Raw genomic sequence first — 21,652 nt, forward strand, 5'->3', positions numbered from 1 at the left:
AACCAAAAGAGAAAAGAGAAGAAAATGAAGACGCCTCTCTGACAAGCCCACGCACTTCCGCTGCAGGAAGACCTTCCTGTTTTTACAGTCTCACACAGCAACTAATGCATAATGCACGATCCACAAGACAAAGCAAGACTTGCAAATATGAACACTTTGTGAATTAATGTCAGTATTCTATCTGCATGTCTCCAACTTCCAGCTCATTAAATCCAACAGCTTTTGATATTCAGACATCTCCTGTGCAGACTTTATGTCTGTATATACTCTGTTACACTCTATTCTTCCTCCATAACAGTCTCTCCCCATACTTCTCAGTTTAACGGTGCCACTTTCGTCAGCGCTGGTTAGGGCAACTACAAGACTACATGTTTGAAAACGGAAAAGAAGAGCAGAGGCGGAGTGACATGAGCTAACCGGACCTCTCCAGTGTACTGCTCTGTATTGTGGGTAATGTAGGTGCTAGTTTAAACGAAATTCAAAATGTGTGGAATAAAGAGCACATGCTACAGGAGTGCAACATTCAATCAGCTGAGAGCTCTTTGTAATAACAGCATTGACACACAGGTTTCCCATAAAGTCTTTATTTGTGGTGGCAACATCATGCAAAAGCTCTGGCAAGAAATGAAAAAGGGGGAAAACTTGGAATGAGCCGCATGAAAACTAAAACAGAAGCAGATATGTCTTTAGGATTTGGCGCGACGGCGTTCATAGGATCGTGCTCACCTCTGACAGGGAGAGCTCGTCCTGATGTCATGAACAACAGGAGGACAATTCTACCGACTCTGTCCATCAGAAACCAGGAGGGTAAAAACAAATACATTGGCACCTAAAACGAAAAACTTAAGACTTCCATTTCTGTCATGATAATTCACACTCAGCACATTTTCTTGTGAATTTAGAGGAGCCGTGAATGGGTGAGCAATGATGTTTACTTACAGGTGATATTCTGTCCTCGCTGATTAATGAATGGGGCGACAAAAAGAAACAAAGCCATTTACAGTGATAGGCGTCCTTTAAACCCTTTGCTTCAGTATGTGTTGTTTCCTAACCAGCATTCTGTTCAATAAGAAGTCAGAAACCACATAAGCATCTCTTACGGTCAACTGATAAGACATCTGAACAACAATTAGACTCAAGAGTCACATCTGAGTTCCTTTTCTTGAGAAGAGAATGATAAATTATGGCATCAATATTGGACTTCTATTCTAAGGGCTTGGGAAACTAAAATAGACAGTCTTTATACATCGGAATGCAAAGTGGTCAAAAATAGAAGAGCAGAACATGAATATTTGACCACCGTATTTATGAGGATTCAACAAATTCCTCCCCAAATTGATTCAGGAAAAACAATGCACATTTATTCCGGTTGCAAATACTTTTACAAACGCTTGAGTCAATAATATCCCACCACAACAAGTCCGCTTCAATATCATACAATGGCAAATCAGAGGCAATTTTACATCTTCAGCTCTTATTCACCAATGTGTCGAATCTTCAGAGTACGCTTTTTTTCTGTAGAAAACTTTTCTCTGTTTTTTTTTTTTCTTCCTTTATACAGAGTGATAAAAAAAAGTTAAGGCAAGATGCATCAAACAGAAATCCGAAGGCCATGGACTGGCCTCTGCAGGGGTTCTGATTCCACTGATTCTGGATCAGCAGAAAGCCAGCGGCTCCCACGTGCTCTCTGTCTCAGGCATCTTGCACTGGCGGGAGGGGAAGAGGAGGAAGCGGTGGTGGAGGGCGGGGTGGAGGCTGTCACAGGTGTCCACAACAACTCCTCCTCCCCTCCGATCCTCCTCTGTGAGTCTGCCAAAACGCTCCTCTTTGGCACTTAGGCTGGCAGACTCAGCTTCTTCCCTTTCAGTACTGAAACAAGACAGGATGGTTGGGTGTCACAGACGGACTTCGTTCATAACGTCATGACATTATTTCATATTAGAATTAATGTGGTTTCAAAATAACGTATTTTCACTGCAGGCAGGTAGTTATGGTTTCATGTGCTGGTTCCTAACGTAGCTCTCGACTGTTTATAGCAAGACCGGGAATTTGTCTAGGAACTGTGAGCTATTAAACCAAAGAACAAATGTTTTCATCTCAAATCGATTCATTTTAATAGTTTCAAGAGTCCTGATGAGATTAAACTGCACTAGTTCACAAGAAAAAAAATGCACAAAAATAAGCCTCCAAATCTGAACTCATCATTTCAGAGGAAGGTTGGTTGAATATGTGCTCTGAACAATCCTCTTCCAAAAAAGTTCTGGTCTTTGGAGAGAATTCTGTTAATAGAATCTGATCAGACTTTTCCCCTTTCCATTTTACAGCTGAGCTAAAATGTGTACAGGCAGGTGGAATGGGAAAGAGTCTATGTTGAAGAAAATGTGGAACAGCTGGCAGATCATTACTATATAATTGCAGCCATTCAGTCATACCTGCAGGAGGCAATACGAGCAGTAAAAAGAGGATTTGGGTGACAGAGCTGACTGCTCTGCTACAATCTATGTGAGCAGCATTGCAGCTCATATTTGTGCAAGACAAATATCTAGTGAAGATATCATTAGCTGCAAGAAAGCTGTAACATGAAATGGTTACAGACAGAACCTTCAACAAACACTGACTGGATAGCAGCATGACTTGATGCCTAACCAACCAACAGGACAAACGAAAACTCACCATTTTACTGTCTTAAGAAATGTAATAAAAAATGCAGCAGCACTCACCTTTTGTTACATACAAATAGAAGAAGTCGCAGTAGAGGATGGTCTGCACCACCCCAGCGACGATGGCGATCATGTCAAAGAAACCCTCGAAGTAGAACCTCCATATCCAGTTGATGAGGTAGAGGGCTCTGTAGAGTCCCAGGAAGAACAGGTAATGGGTGGTGATGGTCTCGGCCTCACCAGTCTTGCTGATCATGAAGAGCTGGGGCAGGATGGCCACCGACTCCAAGTAGATGGAGAACGTCCACAGAATCTGAGCCGAACAAAGACGACACAGTGTTGGTGGGAAAATAACAGGACGTGGATGTCGAGAGAGCGGAACTGAATTCAAATACATTTGCATCCTTGGCCACGAGATCACGCCAACTGAAAAATAATAATAATGGTAATGAACTATTTAGCACCTTTCCAAACACGGGTTACAAAGTCCTTCACATCAACAACAAAGAAACAAACTGAGGAAGTGAAAAGAAAAGACAAAAAGAGAGAAAAAAAGAAAAGAAACATAACTATTATAGTATTATAAGTTATCCAAAATTCATACAAAGGCAGATAAACAAAGCACTCAGAGATCAATAACCACATAAGGCAATCCCTGAGATGATTTAAAGCCTGATTTAAAAACCAAATGGGGTTTTAAGAGTTTTTTCCAAACAGTCAACAGATTGAGCATATCTAACAGGAGGGTGAGATTGTTCCGTAGTCTGGGACTTCACCTTTAGTTTTCAGTTTCAGACTGACACACTAACAGGACGAGGGACTCTGTGTACAAGAATCCTACTGGGGCATGAGCCAAGGAGTTTTACTGTGAAAAGCTTCACTCCTAGGTGCTGCAATGGTCTCCATCTGTATGTGTCATGTATTACAAGTAGGACATGCAACAGTCAGCACTAAACACACTGAGAGCCAGAGTGTAGCCTGGGTGTAAAGACTATATGTATTCTGTAACAGCGCAAAGCAGAAGTGCAGATTCTTAAAAGCCCCTGTCATTAAGGAAGGGCTTCTTTGTGGGAAAATCGTGAGCATGTCATTTACCAGTATGAGGTGCCACAGTTGGGTGCAGATAGTTTGCTGCCATTTGTCAAGCATTATTGTCAATAAACACCTAAAGCTAATAGAAACAGTTTGCTAGCTATTACTAGATACTTTTGTTTGGTTCTGGAGGAAAACCAAATCCTACATAGACCCTGTATGTATTGCAGTTATTCCTAAATGTTCCTCTGCATGAAAGCCCTAGAATGTGTTCAAAGAAAGTAAAGCTCCTTGTCGTAATAAATACACAACCAAGTCAGGTTCGTGTCTCAGCTGTGCTGATACAGACGGGTTGAGTCTTGAAGACATGTGTACAGGCTGGGGAACAGTTGAATTTGCTGCCTGTAAACCAAACTTAGCCTGGCTGGCTAGTACTTTCTAAATACCTTAGTACTAACTGCCGTGTCACTGATGCAGAGCTGAATGAGGCAAATGACTAAACGACTATGGCTCTCTTCATCTGACCTGTTTGGAAAGTGATGATTAGATTTGACACTAGATAAACACTGTTGATGTGAACCAAGGGACTTTAAAAAGTCATTACATCACTGAATCTGGCTTTGGCGCCAGACTGTGAGGTCAGCTGTATTGAAGTCAAAGGAAAATAGTGGAGAAACACACTAAACCCCAGCATATCTACTTTGTATGACTTCTGATGAAGGAATACCTCCAGAAAAAAAGAAGAACAAACTTCATCGAGGAGGTTAACACATTGTTTGCTCCTCAAATGTGTGTAGGAAAGGCTCCTGTTTGTGCTATTGTTCACAGTCTCATCAGGGATAATTAGTCGGACCTGCCTCGTTTGATCAGCCATGTCAGTCATTTGGTTAACCTGCTCTCTGAAGTGTGTTCTTTCAATTTCATACTGTCATACTGTCAAGATATGTTAAGTTCTAGTGTTTTTCCTTAATAAAACTGACACCACAGTCAAAAAGTGAGAGTCAGTGATGTAATGACGCTTCCTTCTTTTTTTTTTTTTTTTCCCTTCCTTGATGTAAACAAGAAACAAACCATGCAAATTTGGTCAGGCAGCATACTGGACATTTAAAAAAGGCAACTACAAAAAAAATACAAATATATCAAAGAAATTCACACATACATTCAGAAAGGACTGTCATGTAAATTTACGGCATCATTTTGGTTAGTCTTTTACCACTAAAACTGTTACGTTACAGCTTATGGCGCTTCACTGACTTCCTTTTTACACAGCTGTCCGCTTCTCATTGTTTCATCACAAATAATCTACACTTCACAAGCTAAGACATCCCATTAGTTTTAGTGGCGCAACCACAGCTGAATCCAGCAAGACATTAATAAGAACTTTGGAAGAGCCCCAGGGAATCAGGGATAAAGAGAGAGAGAGAAAAACAACAAGCACACACATGCAAGGGTAGAGTGATGTGCGCTTATACCCAGAAGAGAGAAGTGAAAGTGAAACTTCAGTACAATTGGAAATGAGATGTTAAATGACTGGATACTCTGCTTACAGTGACAACCGGCTGTTGACCTGTGACAGCTGTCAACATCACATTCAGTGACACTCAGACTCAGATGTGTGAAAGGGCCTGTCAAAGTGTGTTTGCGCAGTATTTTCTAACCTCGAGGGGAGAGAAGTCATGGTTAACCAGAAAAGCCAGTCCACCGACAGGGACGACCAGGAACTCCACTCTGAACGTGTCGTGGTTCCCGTCGTAAGTTGCCTTGAACTTAAGGTAGATCAGGTACACGGTGGCGTACGCACATCCAATGTAGATGATCTGAGAGACACACACAACATAGTCCAAATCATGAAAGATAAAACACTGCTGGTCATACTATGAATATAACCCAGCATAATCAATTTGTCACATCTTGCTGGGCAACATCATCCTTCAGTAAACACAGGCGTGTCGACTTGGTGTACTTGTTTAGCCTCAACACTGTGTGCTTAGTGCTTGGAAAGAGCCCTGCGGGGTGCAGAGTGAGGTGTGAGTGTTTCACCTTCATGGTGGTGTTGTAGAGAGAGATGAAGGAGGTGAGCAGGTCCAGGTAGCGAGTGGTGAACACTAAGGCAAACAGGACCTGACTCTTCCCTGAAATACCTGTTAGGAGACAGCAGATCAGGACAATCAAACACTTGCACAATCCAGAAAGTTTGTATTGAAACCCTGGGCAGTTAAACAGACAGTCCACAGAGTGTCGGCTTATCTGGAGAGCATCTATCCATCCTGACCGCAACAAGGAATGACATTTCAAACAGCAGCACCCCCCCTTTATCTAACAACTCAGTCAACCACAGACCTCACACACACTCCACAGCTCTCTACTTCTTTCATACTGCCCACTCACTTTATCTCTGTGCATGACGAGAAACCTTTCATTCATTCATTCATTCAGCCAAGAGGTTAGTCAGTGCGACCCCACAGTCTTCATCCTCACGTGCATGAGCAGCAAGCCTCTCTGAGAAAATTCAAACCTGGTATCAACATCTGCCCTGAATGATCTGATCACAAGTCCGTCAGTTCACACCTGGCATAAACATGTGCCTCGTGGCCCTGATGTTTTTGACCCAAATATAGAAACATTCTTAAAAGGACCATTGCTGATACTCACTCACTCACCGGTGAGTTGAACCAGAGAGTGTGTTCACAAACATCTGCTGCTCACACAGGCAGATTAGAGAGTCCAAACACATAATTTGCATTACAGTAAAACACAGGCAAATCAAACAGTGTGTAACCCATTCTGCCCGTCGCTGGGGCTTCTTCTTCTTTCACAGAAGACATCAGTCGAGTACTATGTCGTTCAGCGGGGCCGAGGAGATGCGCCTACACGCAGCGTGGTCTGAGTCATTGGGTATCAAATGCACTCACACCTGTACTTGGAGCTGTCCACTTGAGATTGGCTCACTAAGGACGGATGTTGACACCAGGTCTGAACAGGGCCTGTGTTTATCTGGTGTGCTGGCAAGTGACAGCATGCTCCTGTCAGTCACACCCACTGTCAGACTGTGAGAGGGGCTCTGATCAACGCCCGCTACATTGTTATTATCCGAACCTAATGCTGCCACGTAAGACTACCAGATAAACAGCTGTAGACGGGTATTGACTCGTACTGAGGTCCAGTACGCAGCTGTTTGGAGGACTGGATCTCGAACAGGCTGACTTGCATGCAGAGCTGCCTGCCAGTGACATAACGACCGCTCGCCTTGCAGTGATGATACACCCCGGACCTTTGACCGCTGAGAGAGCAGCAAAACACAGCAAAGTGTAATCATGATAATACAACACGCTGCAGGCGACCCTTCTCCTCAGCGAACGCAGGTATCCAGTCGTTGACTTTGCATCCCCAGCTGACAACACGCGTGAACTCAATTGCTGCCACGTCAGAGAGGTCACGCTTCCCCTCATACGCGACTAACGTACGTGTGGGAATACCGGGAGGCCGAAAGTGTGCGACGCGAGGCTGGCACAGTTCCAACTCCCAACAATTACGATGACGAGGCCCATTATGTCACACTAACAAACGCGGTGGCCCTCTGGTCCCCTCGTCCCTACCTGAACGTTACAGTTACTGCGGGGGCTGCTGCACTGTCTGGGCCGGCTAGCAAGACAGCTGCTGCTACCTGAACTTAGCAGGCACTTCTTCCTGAGAGCGGCATTCAGACATTTAGACGTGTTCTTCTGTCACTGTGACAGCCTCGCAGACGACTGTCTAGTGTTGTTATAGCCAGCTAGCTAACGTTAGCAGCGGGCTGGCTAATGAGCTGCAACTACAGAAGTTAAGACAGCAACGAGACCATTTTTCGGCCGGATAAACTGTCCATTTGCAGGACAGGAGACATTCCGTTAGCACGGGATGAGGTAGTGCAAACTGCAAGTAAAGGTGTGCGACTACTCACCGGCACAAGACCTGGTTTTCCATATTTTTAACAGCAGGATGATGATGGCTGCTAGGTGGGAGAGATCGCCGGTTAGCCTGAATACGTTCATGTTTTCGGAGCGCCGGCGGAAGTAACCCAATTTAAGGCTTTAGAAAGACCTCAGCTCGTCTCCGGCACCAATCAGTTGTGACCCGACAGTGCTGAATGACACCGTGACACCAGAAAAGGCTGATTGTGGCTTCAGAAGATGGGAAAATGGCGAGCAAAGCGCGACGTGGCTTGGGGACGTGGCCAAGACAGCAGCGTCCAATGCAAGACGGGAAACACTCGCGCGCGCAGCCAATCAAAACACAAGGACGCTTAATTTGCATAAATTATGTTACACGAATGCTGCCTCCGAGCTCCGAGGAGAACATGGGAAACCCGAGGCTCTCCCCTCAGCCCCCTATGTAAAAGGAAACGCAGCATTAAATGTGACATTAATAGAATACATTTAATTTATACCAAAACAGAACTTTGTTTGTTTTTTTAAAAAAACTGTACAAACGCTATCAGGAAACAGCTGCTCTGCTGCCAACATTTTAGTTTGAGGCTGACGTTGTAAAAGCAAGTGTGGAATAAGTGTGAGGTGTGACAGCTATAAGCAACAGAGAACACAAAAGCTTACACACCATGTTTTGTTTTTTCTTTCTTTTCTGTAGCGACTTGGGCTGAGCGCTACGATGCTTCATTAAAGGAAAAGTTTGCCCAAAAGTAAAATCCCGTCATCATGTCTCACCCCCATGCTGATAGAAAGTCAGGTGATGTTTCGTAGTCCACAAAACATTTCTGGAGCTTCACAGTAAAACAAGCATTGCATTGTTCTAGTAAACAACCAAAGCAGTCGGGGACTGGTTTTTAAACCACTTGCTGCAAGTCTTCCCATTTGCACGGCGCATAAAATTTTAGAGACACGTTTCCCCACCATTTCCAGTATTGAAAAGGTGCAATGCAAAGTCAGAATCAGAAGGCAAGTGTGCATGAATCACCTGATCAACAGAAGACACCCCTGTAGATAAAGTGGCGCCGTAATGTGAACAGATGAATTGCATGAACCCCACTCCCTAATTCATTTATAGAAAATGTAAGAAGAAATGGTCCTAGAGTAGAACCCCATGGCTCATTGGGATCGGCCATACAACTGACTGACAGCTGTCAGCCACAACATCCTGTGTTCTGCTGCTGAGGTCATTTGCAAACCAGTTATAAGATATTTCACCAAATAGATTCTAGGTGTTTCAAAATAATTCTATGATTGACAGTATCAAAGGTTTTAGATAAAACAGTAAAAAGGGCAACACAGTCATGCTTATCATCTAATACCCTGGTAATGTATCACTCAATACTTGCTGCTGCCACAGCACTACAGCCCAGTCTAAACCCTGACTGATGAGATTTGAATATGGAGAGCTGAGATAAAAATGTTCTTAAATCATTTACCAGCTTCTTTACTACTCAAGCCAAACGTGATTGATTTGAAACTAGTCGATAGTTATTCAGATCACTCAACTGACCTCCTTAATGCAGTGGTAGGTAGGAAGGCTGTCTTCCACAGGTCAGGGAGACACAGTGCATTCTTTTATTGGCATGGAAAAATGATAACTGAGCAACGCCAGAAATAATGTACTGTATATACTTTATTCTGAAACCCAGAGTACACTCTTTCTATACAAATATTGCATCAATTGTGGCACGTTTTGAACAGTGTGTTGTGCAGTTTCATCTTAGCTGCACTACAGTGATGTAACAAGATAATCTTCCTTGTACACATGAAAAGTTGAATTCCAAAGAAATATAACACTCACTTGCCTAATTCAATGCACCCAGGGGTTTTCTGCTGAGTGATCTGGTATGACCAGCAGTTTCTGATAGCCAATGTTAGCAAACTTTAGATTGGTTTAGGTATTGCAGTATATCTGACATCACAGAATCAGTATGGTAGATTTATGACTTTTTTCTCCATATGCCATGGATACACCAACCAATATGTTTCATATTAATGATGGGTCAAATAACTACATGTGAAAGAGGTCATAGTGACACATTTACTGGGGATCATGACCTCATTTTGCAGTCGCCCATAGCTCTGTGCAGCCTTTAATGGACAACTCCACCACTTTTACACATTAAAATGAGTGTCCATGACATGAAAGCAGTATAAAGCCTTTTGGAGCTTCACAGGAAGCTGAATGTTAACAAAATAAATTACCCCTAGAGATGTCACTCACTGACTCAGTTGCATTGTGGGCAATGAAGGTGTCAGATTTTGTTCTGCTGTATTGATTCTGATTATTTGTTTTTAACTGTCCAGAATGAGTCCAGCATTGATAGACAAGTGTAGTGTTAGACCAGTGAACTGCTTCTAAAAGAAAAAAAAAAAAGAAAAGAAAAAAAAAGGGTAAAATTGGGGGAGTTTAAGTCCCTTTAAGTCTATTATGGATCACTGTTTTCTTCTGGCACGTAACTTTGCTTTCATAAGGCTATTTTTTTTGCTGCAGCACAGAGCTGTTTTCATCTAAAACCAGCAGGCAGATACCTTGCAACCAACTGGTGAGCACTGCAGAATTTTAGTTGCAAAAGAGACAATTATTTTCTCAGGATTTTTTGGAGACACTCCCAGAAACACTCCCCCTGCTTCTGTACATGCAAATACTAATCCTGTCCAGCTCTTATGATCGTCTCCTTGTGGCTCAGTAGCTGCTGTATCACAGAAGTCACACAGGCTTGCTTTAAGAAAGCCTTACATTACTTTTGTCATCAATAATGACAAGCTCAATTAACAAGGAGCTCAATTAAGAGTGATTAAATCAAGCGTGTACATCAGGGCTGCAACTAATGATTACTGTAATTGTAAAATTAATTTGTAGATTAAATTCTCGATTCATGGACTAGTTGAAAAAAGGCTTCCCAAAGCCCAAGATTACATTGTCTTCTTTTGTCCACAACCCAAAAGATATTCAGTTTACTGTCACCGAGGAGGAAAGAAACCAGAAAGAAAAAAATCACATTCAAGAAGCCAGTATAAGACAGTTTTGAATTTTTTTCTTAAAAAGAAAAAAAAAAACCTCAAACAAATTGATCAATGATCAAAATAGTTGGCAATTAATTCAATAGTTGATATTCCAATGAAAAATAAAGAATAACCAAACAGTGACAGTAAACAGTTCCCACAAATAACATGTTGATATGTCTTAGAGGATTTGATCTGCAGTGGCATTTCAATACAGGAAAATCTACCACTCACTTTTTTTTTTTTTTGCTTTAAAGGTAGAGGTATCACTGTCGCGTAAGATGGCTGGTAATTGTTGGAACTACAGTACCTGAGCTTCACACCTGACTCACCCTTTCTTAAGTCAGAAATACTGTGTTTTATGGATGACGCTCATTAGAATTGCACTAAAATCCACCAGGGAGTGGGATAAAGTAGGTTAGCGAAGGAAGGGTCTCTGACAGCTCCGCACTGCAGTTGGTATTCACTGAGCAGACTCTTGACTCTCCTCTGAGGCCTTGAGAACAAAAACTGCATCGTCGAGAACATAGTAATCGTTATACATATCCCCCTCGCAGAGGTATGGCAACCGGGTCACAGTCTCCACCTCAAACCCCATCCTGCGGAAAACCTCATTGGACAGCTCGGTTACTTGCTCCTCCCACGTTTTTCCTTTTACTTTTAGGTGTTGTTTGGGGCGGTGCCAACTTCCACCTAGGAGCAAATATAGACAGGATGCTGTTAGTTGGATCACAGAGGAAGTGCATGTCATCAGGTAGTGATGAGGTAAGTTGTACTGATTCCCAACTGACCGACTTCCACATACGGCTGGAAGGGAACCACTGCAGCCAGGATGAGTCTCCCTGTGTTGGGAACCAGCGATCGCCTGATGTCCCGCAGGAGTTGCAGAGGTTCATCCAAGCGGTCCAGCAGGTTCAGACAGCTGACCACATCATACTGGATACCAGTCTGCTGCCACTCATCTATACCCAGAACTCTGAGCAGGACGACAGACATGATTTTCAGATCTGGAAAAGTTACTTTCTAAACACACAGTACGTGATCTCCACTAGGGGTTTCTCAGTCAAATGTAGTGTGGGATCATGGGAGTTGTTGTCCTCAGTGTTAAACAACTACAACTGCTGATGAAAATCTACATGACTCTGACAGAAATGGTCACGGATGAGGTAATGTTTTAAAGTTTTATTCATGTTAAGTCTACGCTCCTTTCTGACTCTTTCCTGGAGGTGATAGCAACAAGTGACCTTGAATAAATGTACAGATATCTCTGGGTTGGAACACTGTAGGAAACTTGGAATACTGTAAGTTCACAACTAGAAAAAATATATAGTCAAATACAAAAGGTCTAGTTGCTTTTAGGCATTTTAGTGCAGAATTCTTACATATATCTTTAAGGCTGCTAGAACTGATAATTTTAGCAATCTCCCTGTCCACGCGCTGCGTACCATGCTTTCTCAGCTTACCTGTGTGATTTAGCCTCACATAGTAAATTTAGCATTTAGCAGAGTGGCGTAGCATGAGTCCTAAACTCAGAGAGTACTTAGTACTTTCGGTTCCCTTGTCTCAAAGTTTGTGAGTTTTCTGAATGGGTTTTTTCGGTTAAAAGTCTGAAATAAGGTGTCTGGTTACCACGGGCTGAAGATATTAAAAGTCTTGTTCTTTGACATAAAACACATCATGCAAAGTCTGACTTTCTGGGCTGCTACACAAGTGTTGCGAAGGCTTGAACTGCTTTGCCGGTTAAAACATAAACAATGGTAAAAATTACACTTTCCAAATAATTTCTCATTTATATATTCTGGGTCGGGAAAGAATGGTGTTCAGATCCAGACCCTGACAAGGATTACATCTGGCGTGATGGAGAAGGAAGGCATTTGCTTCTATGGAGGCATCCGTTTTTAAGTGAGACTGCTTCATAACCAGTTCATAGTTAATTGTAGTACATTTAACTCCTGAATGAAAACAAATCTAAGAGACGAGAAACTCAAACAAATAGAATAGTGAGGACGATATTTATCTGTTGTTATAATGATGGAATTATTGCTGTTGGCTTACTGTATATTTATCAAAAAAAACAACAACACATAAACATGAATGTTTGAATCTATACAGTGATGTCATTCACTACTCACTTGTAATTCTTCCTCTGAAGGTGCCATTTCATGGGTAATGACACCTCAGTTGCATGGACCTCTCTGAAATGGGCTCTCATCACTTCTGTGACACCTCCGTCCCCAGCGCCAAGGTCCAGCAGTCTATCAGCCCTCCACTCTGGGCCGATCCGGAGCAGCCGCTGGAACTGCTCAGCGGAAAACACAAACATAGAGCCGCGACCCAGAAACCTGAAACAGAGAGGCTGTCAGAGAAGGAACACAGGTGAAACAGAGACGGATGTTTGTCTGCGCCACTCACCCATTGATGGATGTGCGGGAGGCCACGGGCCCGAGGACCGTGGATACAAATGAGTGGTAGAGCTGCGTGAACAGCCAGCCAGACTTCTCCACGCTCCGCTTGAGGAAAGCCTTGGTGGCCGAGTCCAGATTGCTCTGGACGAACAGGGGCTGAACGGATTCTCCTAGCAGGTCAAGGGAGCACCGGTACCACTAGAGCCACAGAATACAGGAAGGGTAAAAGAACGAGTTGGAGTGAGAACGTAGAGAGAACCGAAGAACGTTTGACAGCAGAAAACTGAAGCTACTTCCTCAACATCTCATTCCTTGAAGAAAAGAGACGTTCATCTTGTGTTGATTCTGGTGGCCCCTGTAGACTATTTTACTTTTAATACCATGTTTCTTTTATTAAAACACAGCTGTTTGAAGAATGCATGTCAATGAGGTAATGTATGATTGATTGATGACCTTAATAGGATAATGGTCAAACTAAGTAAACTTTGTCTTAGTACCGTACCACTAGACTAGATAACATCATCCTGAACTCATCCTCAACACTCCGCCATAAAATACAGTTTGAATTTAATTACTTATCTGAACTGGTGACAGATATGAAGAATACTCAGAATAATTACACAACTAACAACTGTGCACATAAAGCATAAATGTTTCTTTGAACCTCAGACACACATACATCTTTGCTGAGCCAGGTCACGGTCTGTTCACCCTGCTGCCATCTGACAACAGATACAGTAGTATCTGCTGCCATACCATCAGACTACAGAGCAGCTCCATTTGCTCAGACTTGGAGACCCCTGAACTCATCATCAACACTGTATTGAGTGTTCTATGCAGCATAAAGGAACGTACACTCAATTTCTGCCTGCAGCCAAATCATAAACGTTCAAATCACATCATAGTTGAAAACTCGTGAGAATACAGTCTTCACGCGTGTTGTTGGTACGTCACTCAAAACGGCCACACAGTTGTAACCATGACAGTTTATACACAGGGCTTATGAGTGAGTAAACGACTGGTCCGTAATTCATACCTCGTGGGTCTCGACCGCTTCACCCTCGCTCGCCATGTTCATGAACAGTGAACGGACGAGTGGACTTCTCACGTATTTGCCCGTCCACATCCTCCTGACGGAGAGCAGGAAGGCGATGTAGCCCAGCACCCAGGCTACAAAAATCAATGTCCTCAGCTGTAGATGACACATAATGGACAACAACCCTGAGAAGGAGAGCTGACAGACAGCGGCTGCAGTCTCGAAGGACTGAACACCGGTCAGTGGATGGCACTGAGGTGTAGGTAACACTAGATGATGAGAAAGAAGGTAATGGCAGCCAATTGTAAGCCAACACGCCGGAGCGTGTCTCCAGTTCCAAGATAACAAACACACAAACCTGAGGGTGCGGTGGATTTAAGTAAGCCGCCTGCTATTTACTCGCCATCTTAGCCTTGAGAACCCATTGTCTCATCATCTCCGACAAACATCCCCTGACTGTCTTCCACCTGTGTGGTGGTCTCTGCCCATTATGACAACAAAAAGTCACATCCGCATTGCCCGCACTTCCGGAGTCACCGCTAAATGTGTCCCCGGAACGCTATGAGTGATTCTACGCTGTTTGGCTAAAACTGCACGTTCTTCGATTGTTACCGTTTCTCCTGCTGTCAGGAGAACATAACGGGCGAAGCCGAAATATGCATCGCGTTTCTGAGAAGACAGGTAGCCGCAATAGTCATTTTTTAAGGTCATTTATTTATTTATTTATCGTGGAACATCATCGCAATGGCGTCGTTCCATAACCTCCGAAACATCCCACTGCGTTTAAAGACTGCGTGTGTGAAATACTTGCCTGTTTTATCGTCAACCAACGTATTCATCAAAAAAGTGACCATTCGAAAGAGTCCTTAGATAATGTTAATTTAAAAACTGAGTGCGCGTGTTTATCGTAGCGAATAACGTTGTGTTTGTGCTGCGCAGGCCTGTTGCTCCGTCCTGTTGCGTTCACTCAAACGTCGCCTCGGCTGTGCCTCTTGCACGAAAGATGACAAGCTGCTCTCCGTTGAAAAATATTTCAAATAAAAACTTGCATTTTTTTAGACGTACGCGAGCCTCGAAATAAAACCATATTCTACAATTAATATAGTCATGTAAGCAATGCGAAAAACAAGACCTATTTTGAGAAAAGTTGAAAATAGCTCGTGATATATCTGCCGAATTAAGCAGACAACAGCTTTTTGTAAAATGAACCAAGTATGCTCTACATGTGGGGTATAACAGTTTCACAATCTTTGGTGCATTATTATTTACATGTCTGTAAGACATTAAATACCAAATTAGTATTTTCACCCTGAACTTTCTTTTAATAAATAGCCTACCATTGCATTGTTTGGCTTAATGTTAATATCTGTATAACCTGCACACGACCCAGCCCAAGTCTGTTCCCTCTGCTGCCATCTGGCCATGCCAGCAGACTACAGGACAGCTTCATTCCTCAGGCTGGGAGAACCCTGAACGCATCATCAATACTCCATCACAGAGAAGCTTATTTTTCAGACTTGTTATTATTATTATTATTATTATTATTATTATTATATAAATTAGTCTAATGTAGAGAAAAGACTCAAAGACATGCACAGATATTTAATTTATACAATCTTATATTGCATAATCACACACAGGTTGATGCCTGCTCGCTATTCTTAGTGTCATAAATGATAAACTCTCATTATCTAGATCCCCCCCTGCCCCTGTCCTGTCTGCGCCTCCTGGTCCCACCACTCCGGCTGGTCTCTGCAGTAATCTGGGAAACTGTCCGGCAGAAAGTTGTGGCCAATTACGGACTGCTGGATGACTTTGTGAAGGCAGTCACCGAGATTGTCCCAGAGCTGCTTAATCGCAGACAAAGGTGTTTGCTTAGGCTCGGTCTCCGGGCTCAGGTACTGTATGAGGAACCTAGAATACTGAACTATCGATAGGTCTTTTGCAATGTGCAGCCAGAGTTACAGGTTCTTCTCTTGGTTCTAGCTTGCGCTGGAGTTGTGTCGCTCAGAGCAGACAATAGACCTTGAGACCATTCAGCCACACCTGGATATAGTAACTTCACTGTGGAAAACAGAGGTACATTTATCTTTATATCATGAACTGTGTGGTTACTGTTAAATGACAACCAGAACTTACCCAACGTTTGCCCTTTACGGCAGATAAGCGATTCATTTGATGGCTCGCCTGCATTAAACCTCCTTGGTCTGATCAACACCTTAATTAAAGACCAGGGGGAGAGGCAGAACTTCTTTCAGGTAGTTGTCTCTGCTCAACGATATTTGTATCCTTTCTGTTAAAATACTGATAATTGATGTTGACTTACTTGGAGCACTTGCTTGATTTCAGGATGTTTTCCCTGCAAGATTTGGAGACAAGTACTGTGAAGATATACAGATGCTTGTGGAGATACTCCTCTCGCAGCTTGACAAGTTACTCACTGTACCAAATCTTAAAGAGGTAACCTACCGATTTTAGCCCACTGTGCAGTAAAATGTTGGAATCGTTACATTTACAGCTAAAATGTCCAACAGCTCGACATTTTTGGAAATTGGCTTTTTTGCTTTCTTTCCAAGAGCAACATCAGAATCTTAAATATCAATCTTAGGTCAGTTCGTAAAGTATTGATCTGGATTCAGAGCGTCAAAGTTCAGAAAACAACACTTTTTGAAGATAACTATGGTTTTACTGAATTTATGCTAACTGGCATATTTGGCAAGGGATGCTGTAATCATAAATGCTGCATGGAGGTTCTGGGGGGATGGATAAACTGGTATTTGTGAAAAAAACACCTGTCCAATATGATTCTCACTTTGACAGGATCCAGAAGTTGATTGTGATCATTTTACTGAAGAGAAAGTGGGTTGAGTAAAGCATGGCAGAAAATACAAGAAGCGATAAACGTTCCAGATTAGAAAACTGATATTGGGATCTCACAATTACAATTTAGTCAGTAGCATTCGTGTTAGTCAGCTGCTTATAGGATTAATTGTTGCTCGATATTCTGTGCTATGCATCATGCAAACAATTTGCCATTTTTACTGAGCTAATTAGAGAGCTTTGTTGATGTTGGTACACAAATGTATAATTCTACTAACTAGGTTAACCACACTGTGACTCCAGCTCTGTCTATTACAAACAGAATGTAAGACTGATGTTGATCTTCTCATCTCACTCTCGGAGAGAAAGCAAATAAGCATTTCTTCCATAAGGTTTATCAGTTCCATTGATATGATCTTTCTTATGAGCAGGTTGCCTTTATGCTCAACGATGTGCCTTCACTTCTGTCTGAATATATGAAGTGCTTCTGTCAATCTGAGGAACTTAAATGTCTTCTGGAGTATCAAAGAGATCTCAGTCAACTAAATGAAAATGGTAAGCATGCCATACAGTTTCAGTATAAGACCGACACAATGATGTTACAAATTCATGGCACACTGTTCTATCAGCAAAGGCGCTGGGCTGTTTATCTCATTGTAAATATATGTATTTTCATTTTCAGATAATCCAACAGTTGGCGCCAGTATTCGTTCAGCGCTCTGTGTGCCACCTCTGACCGCAGCCTTGACAGAACAAGAGGAAACACCATTAGAAGCTAAGGTGTTAACTGATTACATGGACGCATTCAATAAAGAACTGACAGGGGAGACTCATACACTTGGAAATGGTGCAGATCACGTAAAAATCGAAAGTGACAACCCAAAAAGGGAGGAGACAGTGACCAGAGGTTTGAAGAATCAGTCCTACGTTAGCAGTGAAGATGGAGGAGAAGAGTACTCTGTACAACATGTTGAGTCTTTGGATGGGGAGAAGATGAGTGTAGATTCTTGTGCTGTTGAGGTCCAAGTAGGTTATAATGTTGAAATTCTTGCCGAGGAGACTCTTACCACAGAGAAAAAGGCTTCTATTGAAGGTTCAGTGATGGATATCAGAAAGGATGAGCGGGTTCAGACATTAGTCAGAACCACAGATGAAAGTGATGACAAAATCATGAGCCATAGTGAGACCCAAAACTGTGCAAGAGAAGAAAGCATGGAGGTCAGTGCCAGCACAACCCGTACCGTACTGCCACCTGTACTGTATGCACCTGTTGCGATCGCTTCCAAAAGACCAGTCAGACAACACCACAAAAATGTTTCGATAACACCCAAAGATGAGCGTTCAAAGAGATGTCCTAGAGGTCTGTCAACGAGCAAGACTTGTCCCACATGTGGTAAGACATACAGTCGTGCGTCAGACATGAGAAGGCATCAGATAACCCACACAGGAGAGCGGCCTTTCCAGTGTTCGCAGTGCAAGAAGTGCTTTCAGTTCCAGTACGACCTGAGGAGACATGAGTTAAATGTGTGTCGAATCACCGCGCCACAGCCTCAGATCTGGTCCTCTGAGGTACCCGAAGACAAAAGCGCTCCGGACCTGAAGCAAAGGGAAGTTGGCGGCAAACTCCGAACGCCTTCTTTGGACGTTACAACTCACGAAAAGGAGTGTCTCGTTAATCAGAAACAAGTGGAGCTTCCTTCTGAAAAGGGGGTGCCACTTCCCACTCAGCAAGATCTCCAGATAAAGGATCCGGGCCAGGAACTTCACCTGGTTGATCAGATGGGAAATCAGAAATATAAGGGTTTTAAATTGACAAAGACACATAAACACAATCCTTCCGATCCCTCACTATATTGTATGGAATGCAACAAGTCCTTCCCGAACACATCAACACTTAAAACACACAATCTTAGACACATGCCTCGTCTGTGCACCAAGTGCGGCGAGAGCTTCAGAGGTTTCTTAGACCTTAGCCACCACTATGTGGAAGTGCATGATTTCAAAGGGCCTTTTCCCTGCACTTCGTGCAAACGAACTTACACAGATCTGAGAGGTCTGATCAGGCACGAGAGGTTCCACGCAGGCGATCTACCTTTCAAATGCCCCAAGTGTCCAAAAGCGTTCACTTACGCATCTGCTCTGGCGCTTCATGACCGAACTCACACAAAAGAAGCGGCGTGCCTCTGCTGGGACTGCGGCAAAGGCTGCAAGTCGAACGCTGCCCTGAGAATCCACCGGCTGTGTTGTCACTGCAGCGTCGACGAGAAGCGCTTCTGCTGCGAGCACTGCGGGAAAGCTTACGCGCTTAAAAGAAGCTTGGACCTCCACGTGGCAAAGCTGCACACCGGTGTGCGCCACCCATGCGCCCGCTGCGGCAAACTGTTCCGGAGCGCGAGCTCTTTGACGAGACACCATCTGACCCACACGGAGGAAAGGCCGTACTCATGCAGCGAGTGCCGCAAGAGTTTCAGATCATCTTCGGAGCTGAAGATACACACCCGCTATCACACGGGCGAAAGGCCGTTCAAGTGTCAAGAATGTGGCAAGGGCTTTGTGCAGTCTTACTACCTCACTGCGCACATGAGGATGCATACGGGGGAAAAGCCGTATAAATGTCCAGCGTGTGAGAAATATTTTAAAACCTCAGGTATTTTAAAGAGACACCAAATGAGCCACACGGGAGAAAAGCCCCACAGGTGTTCAGTCTGTGGAATGGCCTTCAGTCGGACTGAGCTCGTAAAAGCTCATGTAAGGAAATGTCATTAAATTTATGCAATTTATTAATGTATGCAAAGAAAAAAAAATCATGTTTTATTTGACTGTGTATGTGAGGTCCAATTTGCATTTCAATATAAGGTCATATCCTGAATCTCCTTGTGTTTGTCTTATTTTTAATACAGCAGTTTCGGTATGTGCACATCAAACACAGTGGAGCCTTATCTAGTGGCCATTAGAGGATCTGTATAATTCAACAATACATCAACTTGAGGAGGTTGCAGCTTGTAACCAAGTTAACCATGGGATACACATTTCAAACTAGCCATGCTGGGTTGACCTGCAAGCAGGATGGATGTCACTGGTCATGAATTCACGAAAAAGCTGTCACTTAAATTGATGCTTTTTTCAGTTGTGCTTTCATCAGAATTGCCTGTTTTGCGTTCATATTTTCTTATTTTCAAAATATTTTTGGCTCCAGACTTATTCTGATGCAGTTTGAAACTTTCACACCCGAGAGCTGCCCAATATGATCAGCGTGTCTTTGGGGTTGTGATGTTATTCGCCCACTTCAGCTGCCCAGACTTTCCCAGCAGGGAGTTAAACCAAGAGCCCTTGGTTATAACCAGTCTTTGAGCTTTACTGCCACCCCCGCATGTATCAGGGGACAACGGGGAAAATGTCACACTGCACCTAGTGACTGTTACACAATCAAAGCACAGAAATATGATGGTGGTCTTGGTGGAAAGGAACAGTGGTGAACCGGCGACAGGGTCACGGGCGGCCAAGGCTCACCGATGCACATAGGGAGTGAAAACTGGCCTGTGTGGTCCAATCCAACAGACGAGCTACTGTTGGTCAGATTGAAGAAGAAGTTAATGCTGGTTACTCTTTTACATCACATGGATGGGCGTGTGCGTGTATGTCGCTTACCTGGCAAATACATGGCACCAGGATGAAGAAAAAGGACTGAATATGTGGGGGAAAAAAGCCATAATCCATAATCAAGACTTGTGTGGAGCTGCTGTGACATCCAGTGTCTACACAATGTCAGTGCAAGTGTAACCACCTGGATATTTGTCTCTGCTCCTCTCTGTGCAGTTTGTACACATTTTTAAGAAATAAAAGATATTGAACTTTCATTTTATTTTGTTTCTTCATCTCAAGTTTAATCACGACAGCCGTGCCCCCCTCTTTTTTTGTTACATTTCCAACTTAAAAATCTTTTATTTCTTGTTCAATATAGAGGTCTATTTGCAGAATACATGTCAGATGCAAAATATCAAAAAGGATCCTGACAAGTAGACAGAATTAGCTAAATCCGCTTGAGCCTGGATTATGATAAAGAAGATTAGAAAATCTATATAATTCTATGATTCGAATCTAGATGAAAAGTTCTGAAACACCAAGCCTTAAGGAGGCGTTAACTTATTTTTCGTACTGTGATTATATATATATCTTTTTGGCCAATGCATGCAAATACAAAAACACAGCCAGAGAGAGAGATCATCTCGAATATCATGATTATTGCCAAGAACTATTTAACCAGCAGATGTCGCCACCACACAACCACCCTGCGTACGGATCCAGAGTCCTTAGATTCCAGTACCTCAACCGGTCCTTGATGGGGCACTAGAAGGTCCCATACATTCAAGGGTCCCGTGCAATTAAACAAGCAATTGTTCAGTTGTCTTAGAAATAATGCATGAGACAATAGGCGTCATTGTCACTACTCACAATCGGACAGGTGATCTAGGCACAATAAATACAAAATAAATTGAAGTTTCTGGGAGTAAATTAAAATAAGGTCACTGTGTCATAACTGGCGGTTTTGTAATAGGAAAAACTGTCTTTGAATATATTTCTGTGGACGTTTTTCTTGAGATTATTGACTTTGTGCTCTCTTCGGGATCAACGAGATTTAAGTGCCAGCACAGCTCGGTAAAGCTAGTTGGGGTTAAGAGGGATAAGAGACGCTCTAATAGCAGATGTTATGCAATTGCGCCTTCAAAA

The 21,652-nt window shown here is 43.0% G+C and overlaps 3 protein-coding genes and 1 long non-coding RNA gene across 6 annotated transcripts; 1 reads left to right on the forward strand and 3 right to left on the reverse strand.

The window, feature by feature from the left end:
* Positions 1-568: 568 nt before the first annotated feature.
* LOC119009455 (ER lumen protein-retaining receptor 2) lies at positions 569-8,069 on the reverse strand. Its single transcript, XM_037080741.1, has 5 exons — positions 7,633-8,069; positions 5,733-5,833; positions 5,351-5,509; positions 2,721-2,973; positions 569-1,869 (listed from the first exon to the last, which is right to left on the reverse strand). The coding sequence occupies exons 1-5, from the start codon at positions 7,721-7,723 to the stop codon at positions 1,835-1,837; spliced, it is 639 nt and encodes a 212-aa protein (XP_036936636.1). The 5' UTR covers positions 7,724-8,069; the 3' UTR covers positions 569-1,834.
* Positions 8,070-10,686: 2,617 nt separating this feature from the next.
* mettl9 (methyltransferase like 9) lies at positions 10,687-14,605 on the reverse strand. 2 transcript variants are annotated; one of them, XM_037081598.1, is made up of 6 exons: positions 14,463-14,605; positions 14,105-14,260; positions 13,076-13,266; positions 12,796-13,005; positions 11,455-11,639; positions 10,687-11,356 (listed from the first exon to the last, which is right to left on the reverse strand). In XM_037081598.1, the coding sequence occupies exons 2-6, from the start codon at positions 14,192-14,194 to the stop codon at positions 11,127-11,129; spliced, it is 906 nt and encodes a 301-aa protein (XP_036937493.1). In that variant the 5' UTR covers positions 14,195-14,260; positions 14,463-14,605; the 3' UTR covers positions 10,687-11,126. The 2 variants fall into 2 exon arrangements, with proteins under 2 accessions (XP_036937493.1, XP_036937492.1); XM_037081597.1 differs by lacking the exon at positions 14,463-14,605 and having other exon boundaries at positions 14,105-14,447.
* LOC119009882 (zinc finger protein 93-like) lies at positions 14,226-19,793 on the forward strand. 2 transcript variants are annotated; one of them, XM_037081596.1, is made up of 7 exons: positions 14,226-14,363; positions 15,800-16,002; positions 16,091-16,183; positions 16,267-16,362; positions 16,454-16,564; positions 17,356-17,479; positions 17,607-19,793. In XM_037081596.1, exons 1-7 carry the CDS (start codon positions 14,351-14,353, stop codon positions 19,688-19,690), a joined length of 2,724 nt encoding a protein of 907 aa, XP_036937491.1. In that variant the 5' UTR covers positions 14,226-14,350; the 3' UTR covers positions 19,691-19,793. The 2 variants fall into 2 exon arrangements, with proteins under 2 accessions (XP_036937491.1, XP_036937490.1); XM_037081595.1 differs by lacking the exon at positions 14,226-14,363 and adding an exon at positions 14,647-14,785.
* LOC119009884 lies at positions 16,027-19,098 on the reverse strand. Its single transcript, XR_005071837.1, has 4 exons — positions 18,965-19,098; positions 16,431-16,463; positions 16,244-16,322; positions 16,027-16,168 (listed from the first exon to the last, which is right to left on the reverse strand). It is a non-coding gene; the product is annotated as an uncharacterized LOC119009884 (long non-coding RNA).
* Positions 19,794-21,652: the final 1,859 nt, after the last annotated feature.

The sequence above is a fragment of the Acanthopagrus latus genome, chromosome 20 (assembly GCF_904848185.1).
Source record: "Acanthopagrus latus isolate v.2019 chromosome 20, fAcaLat1.1, whole genome shotgun sequence".
Classification (NCBI taxonomy): domain Eukaryota; kingdom Metazoa; phylum Chordata; class Actinopteri; order Spariformes; family Sparidae; genus Acanthopagrus; species Acanthopagrus latus.

Bases quoted from the DNA above. Each gene is read 5' to 3' on its own strand.
- LOC119009455 (XM_037080741.1), bottom strand. From the start codon at position 7,723: ATGAACGTATTCAGGCTAACCGGCGATCTCTCCCACCTAGCAGCCATC. The intron at 2,974-5,350 runs GTTAGAAAATAC...TGTTCGGCTCAG, and splicing joins ATGACTTCTCTCCCCTCGAG to ATTCTGTGGACGTTCTCCAT. The intron at 1,870-2,720 runs GTGAGTGCTGCT...GTCTTGTTTCAG, and splicing joins CTATTTGTATGTAACAAAAG to TACTGAAAGGGAAGAAGCTG.
- mettl9 (XM_037081597.1), bottom strand. From the start codon at position 14,275: ATGTGTCATCTACAGCTGAGGACATTGATTTTTGTAGCCTGGGTGCTG. The intron at 13,006-13,075 runs GTGAGTGGCGCA...TCTCTGTTTCAG, and splicing joins TCCCGCACATCCATCAATGG to GTTTCTGGGTCGCGGCTCTA. The intron at 11,640-12,795 runs GTGAGTAGTGAA...CGTCCTGCTCAG, and splicing joins CTTCAGAGGAAGAATTACAA to AGTTCTGGGTATAGATGAGT.
- LOC119009882 (XM_037081595.1), top strand. From the start codon at position 14,761: ATGCATCGCGTTTCTGAGAAGACAG. The intron at 14,786-15,799 runs GTAGCCGCAATA...CTCATTATCTAG, and splicing joins TCGCGTTTCTGAGAAGACAG to ATCCCCCCCTGCCCCTGTCC. The intron at 16,003-16,090 runs GTACTGTATGAG...TCTTGGTTCTAG, and splicing joins GGCTCGGTCTCCGGGCTCAG to CTTGCGCTGGAGTTGTGTCG.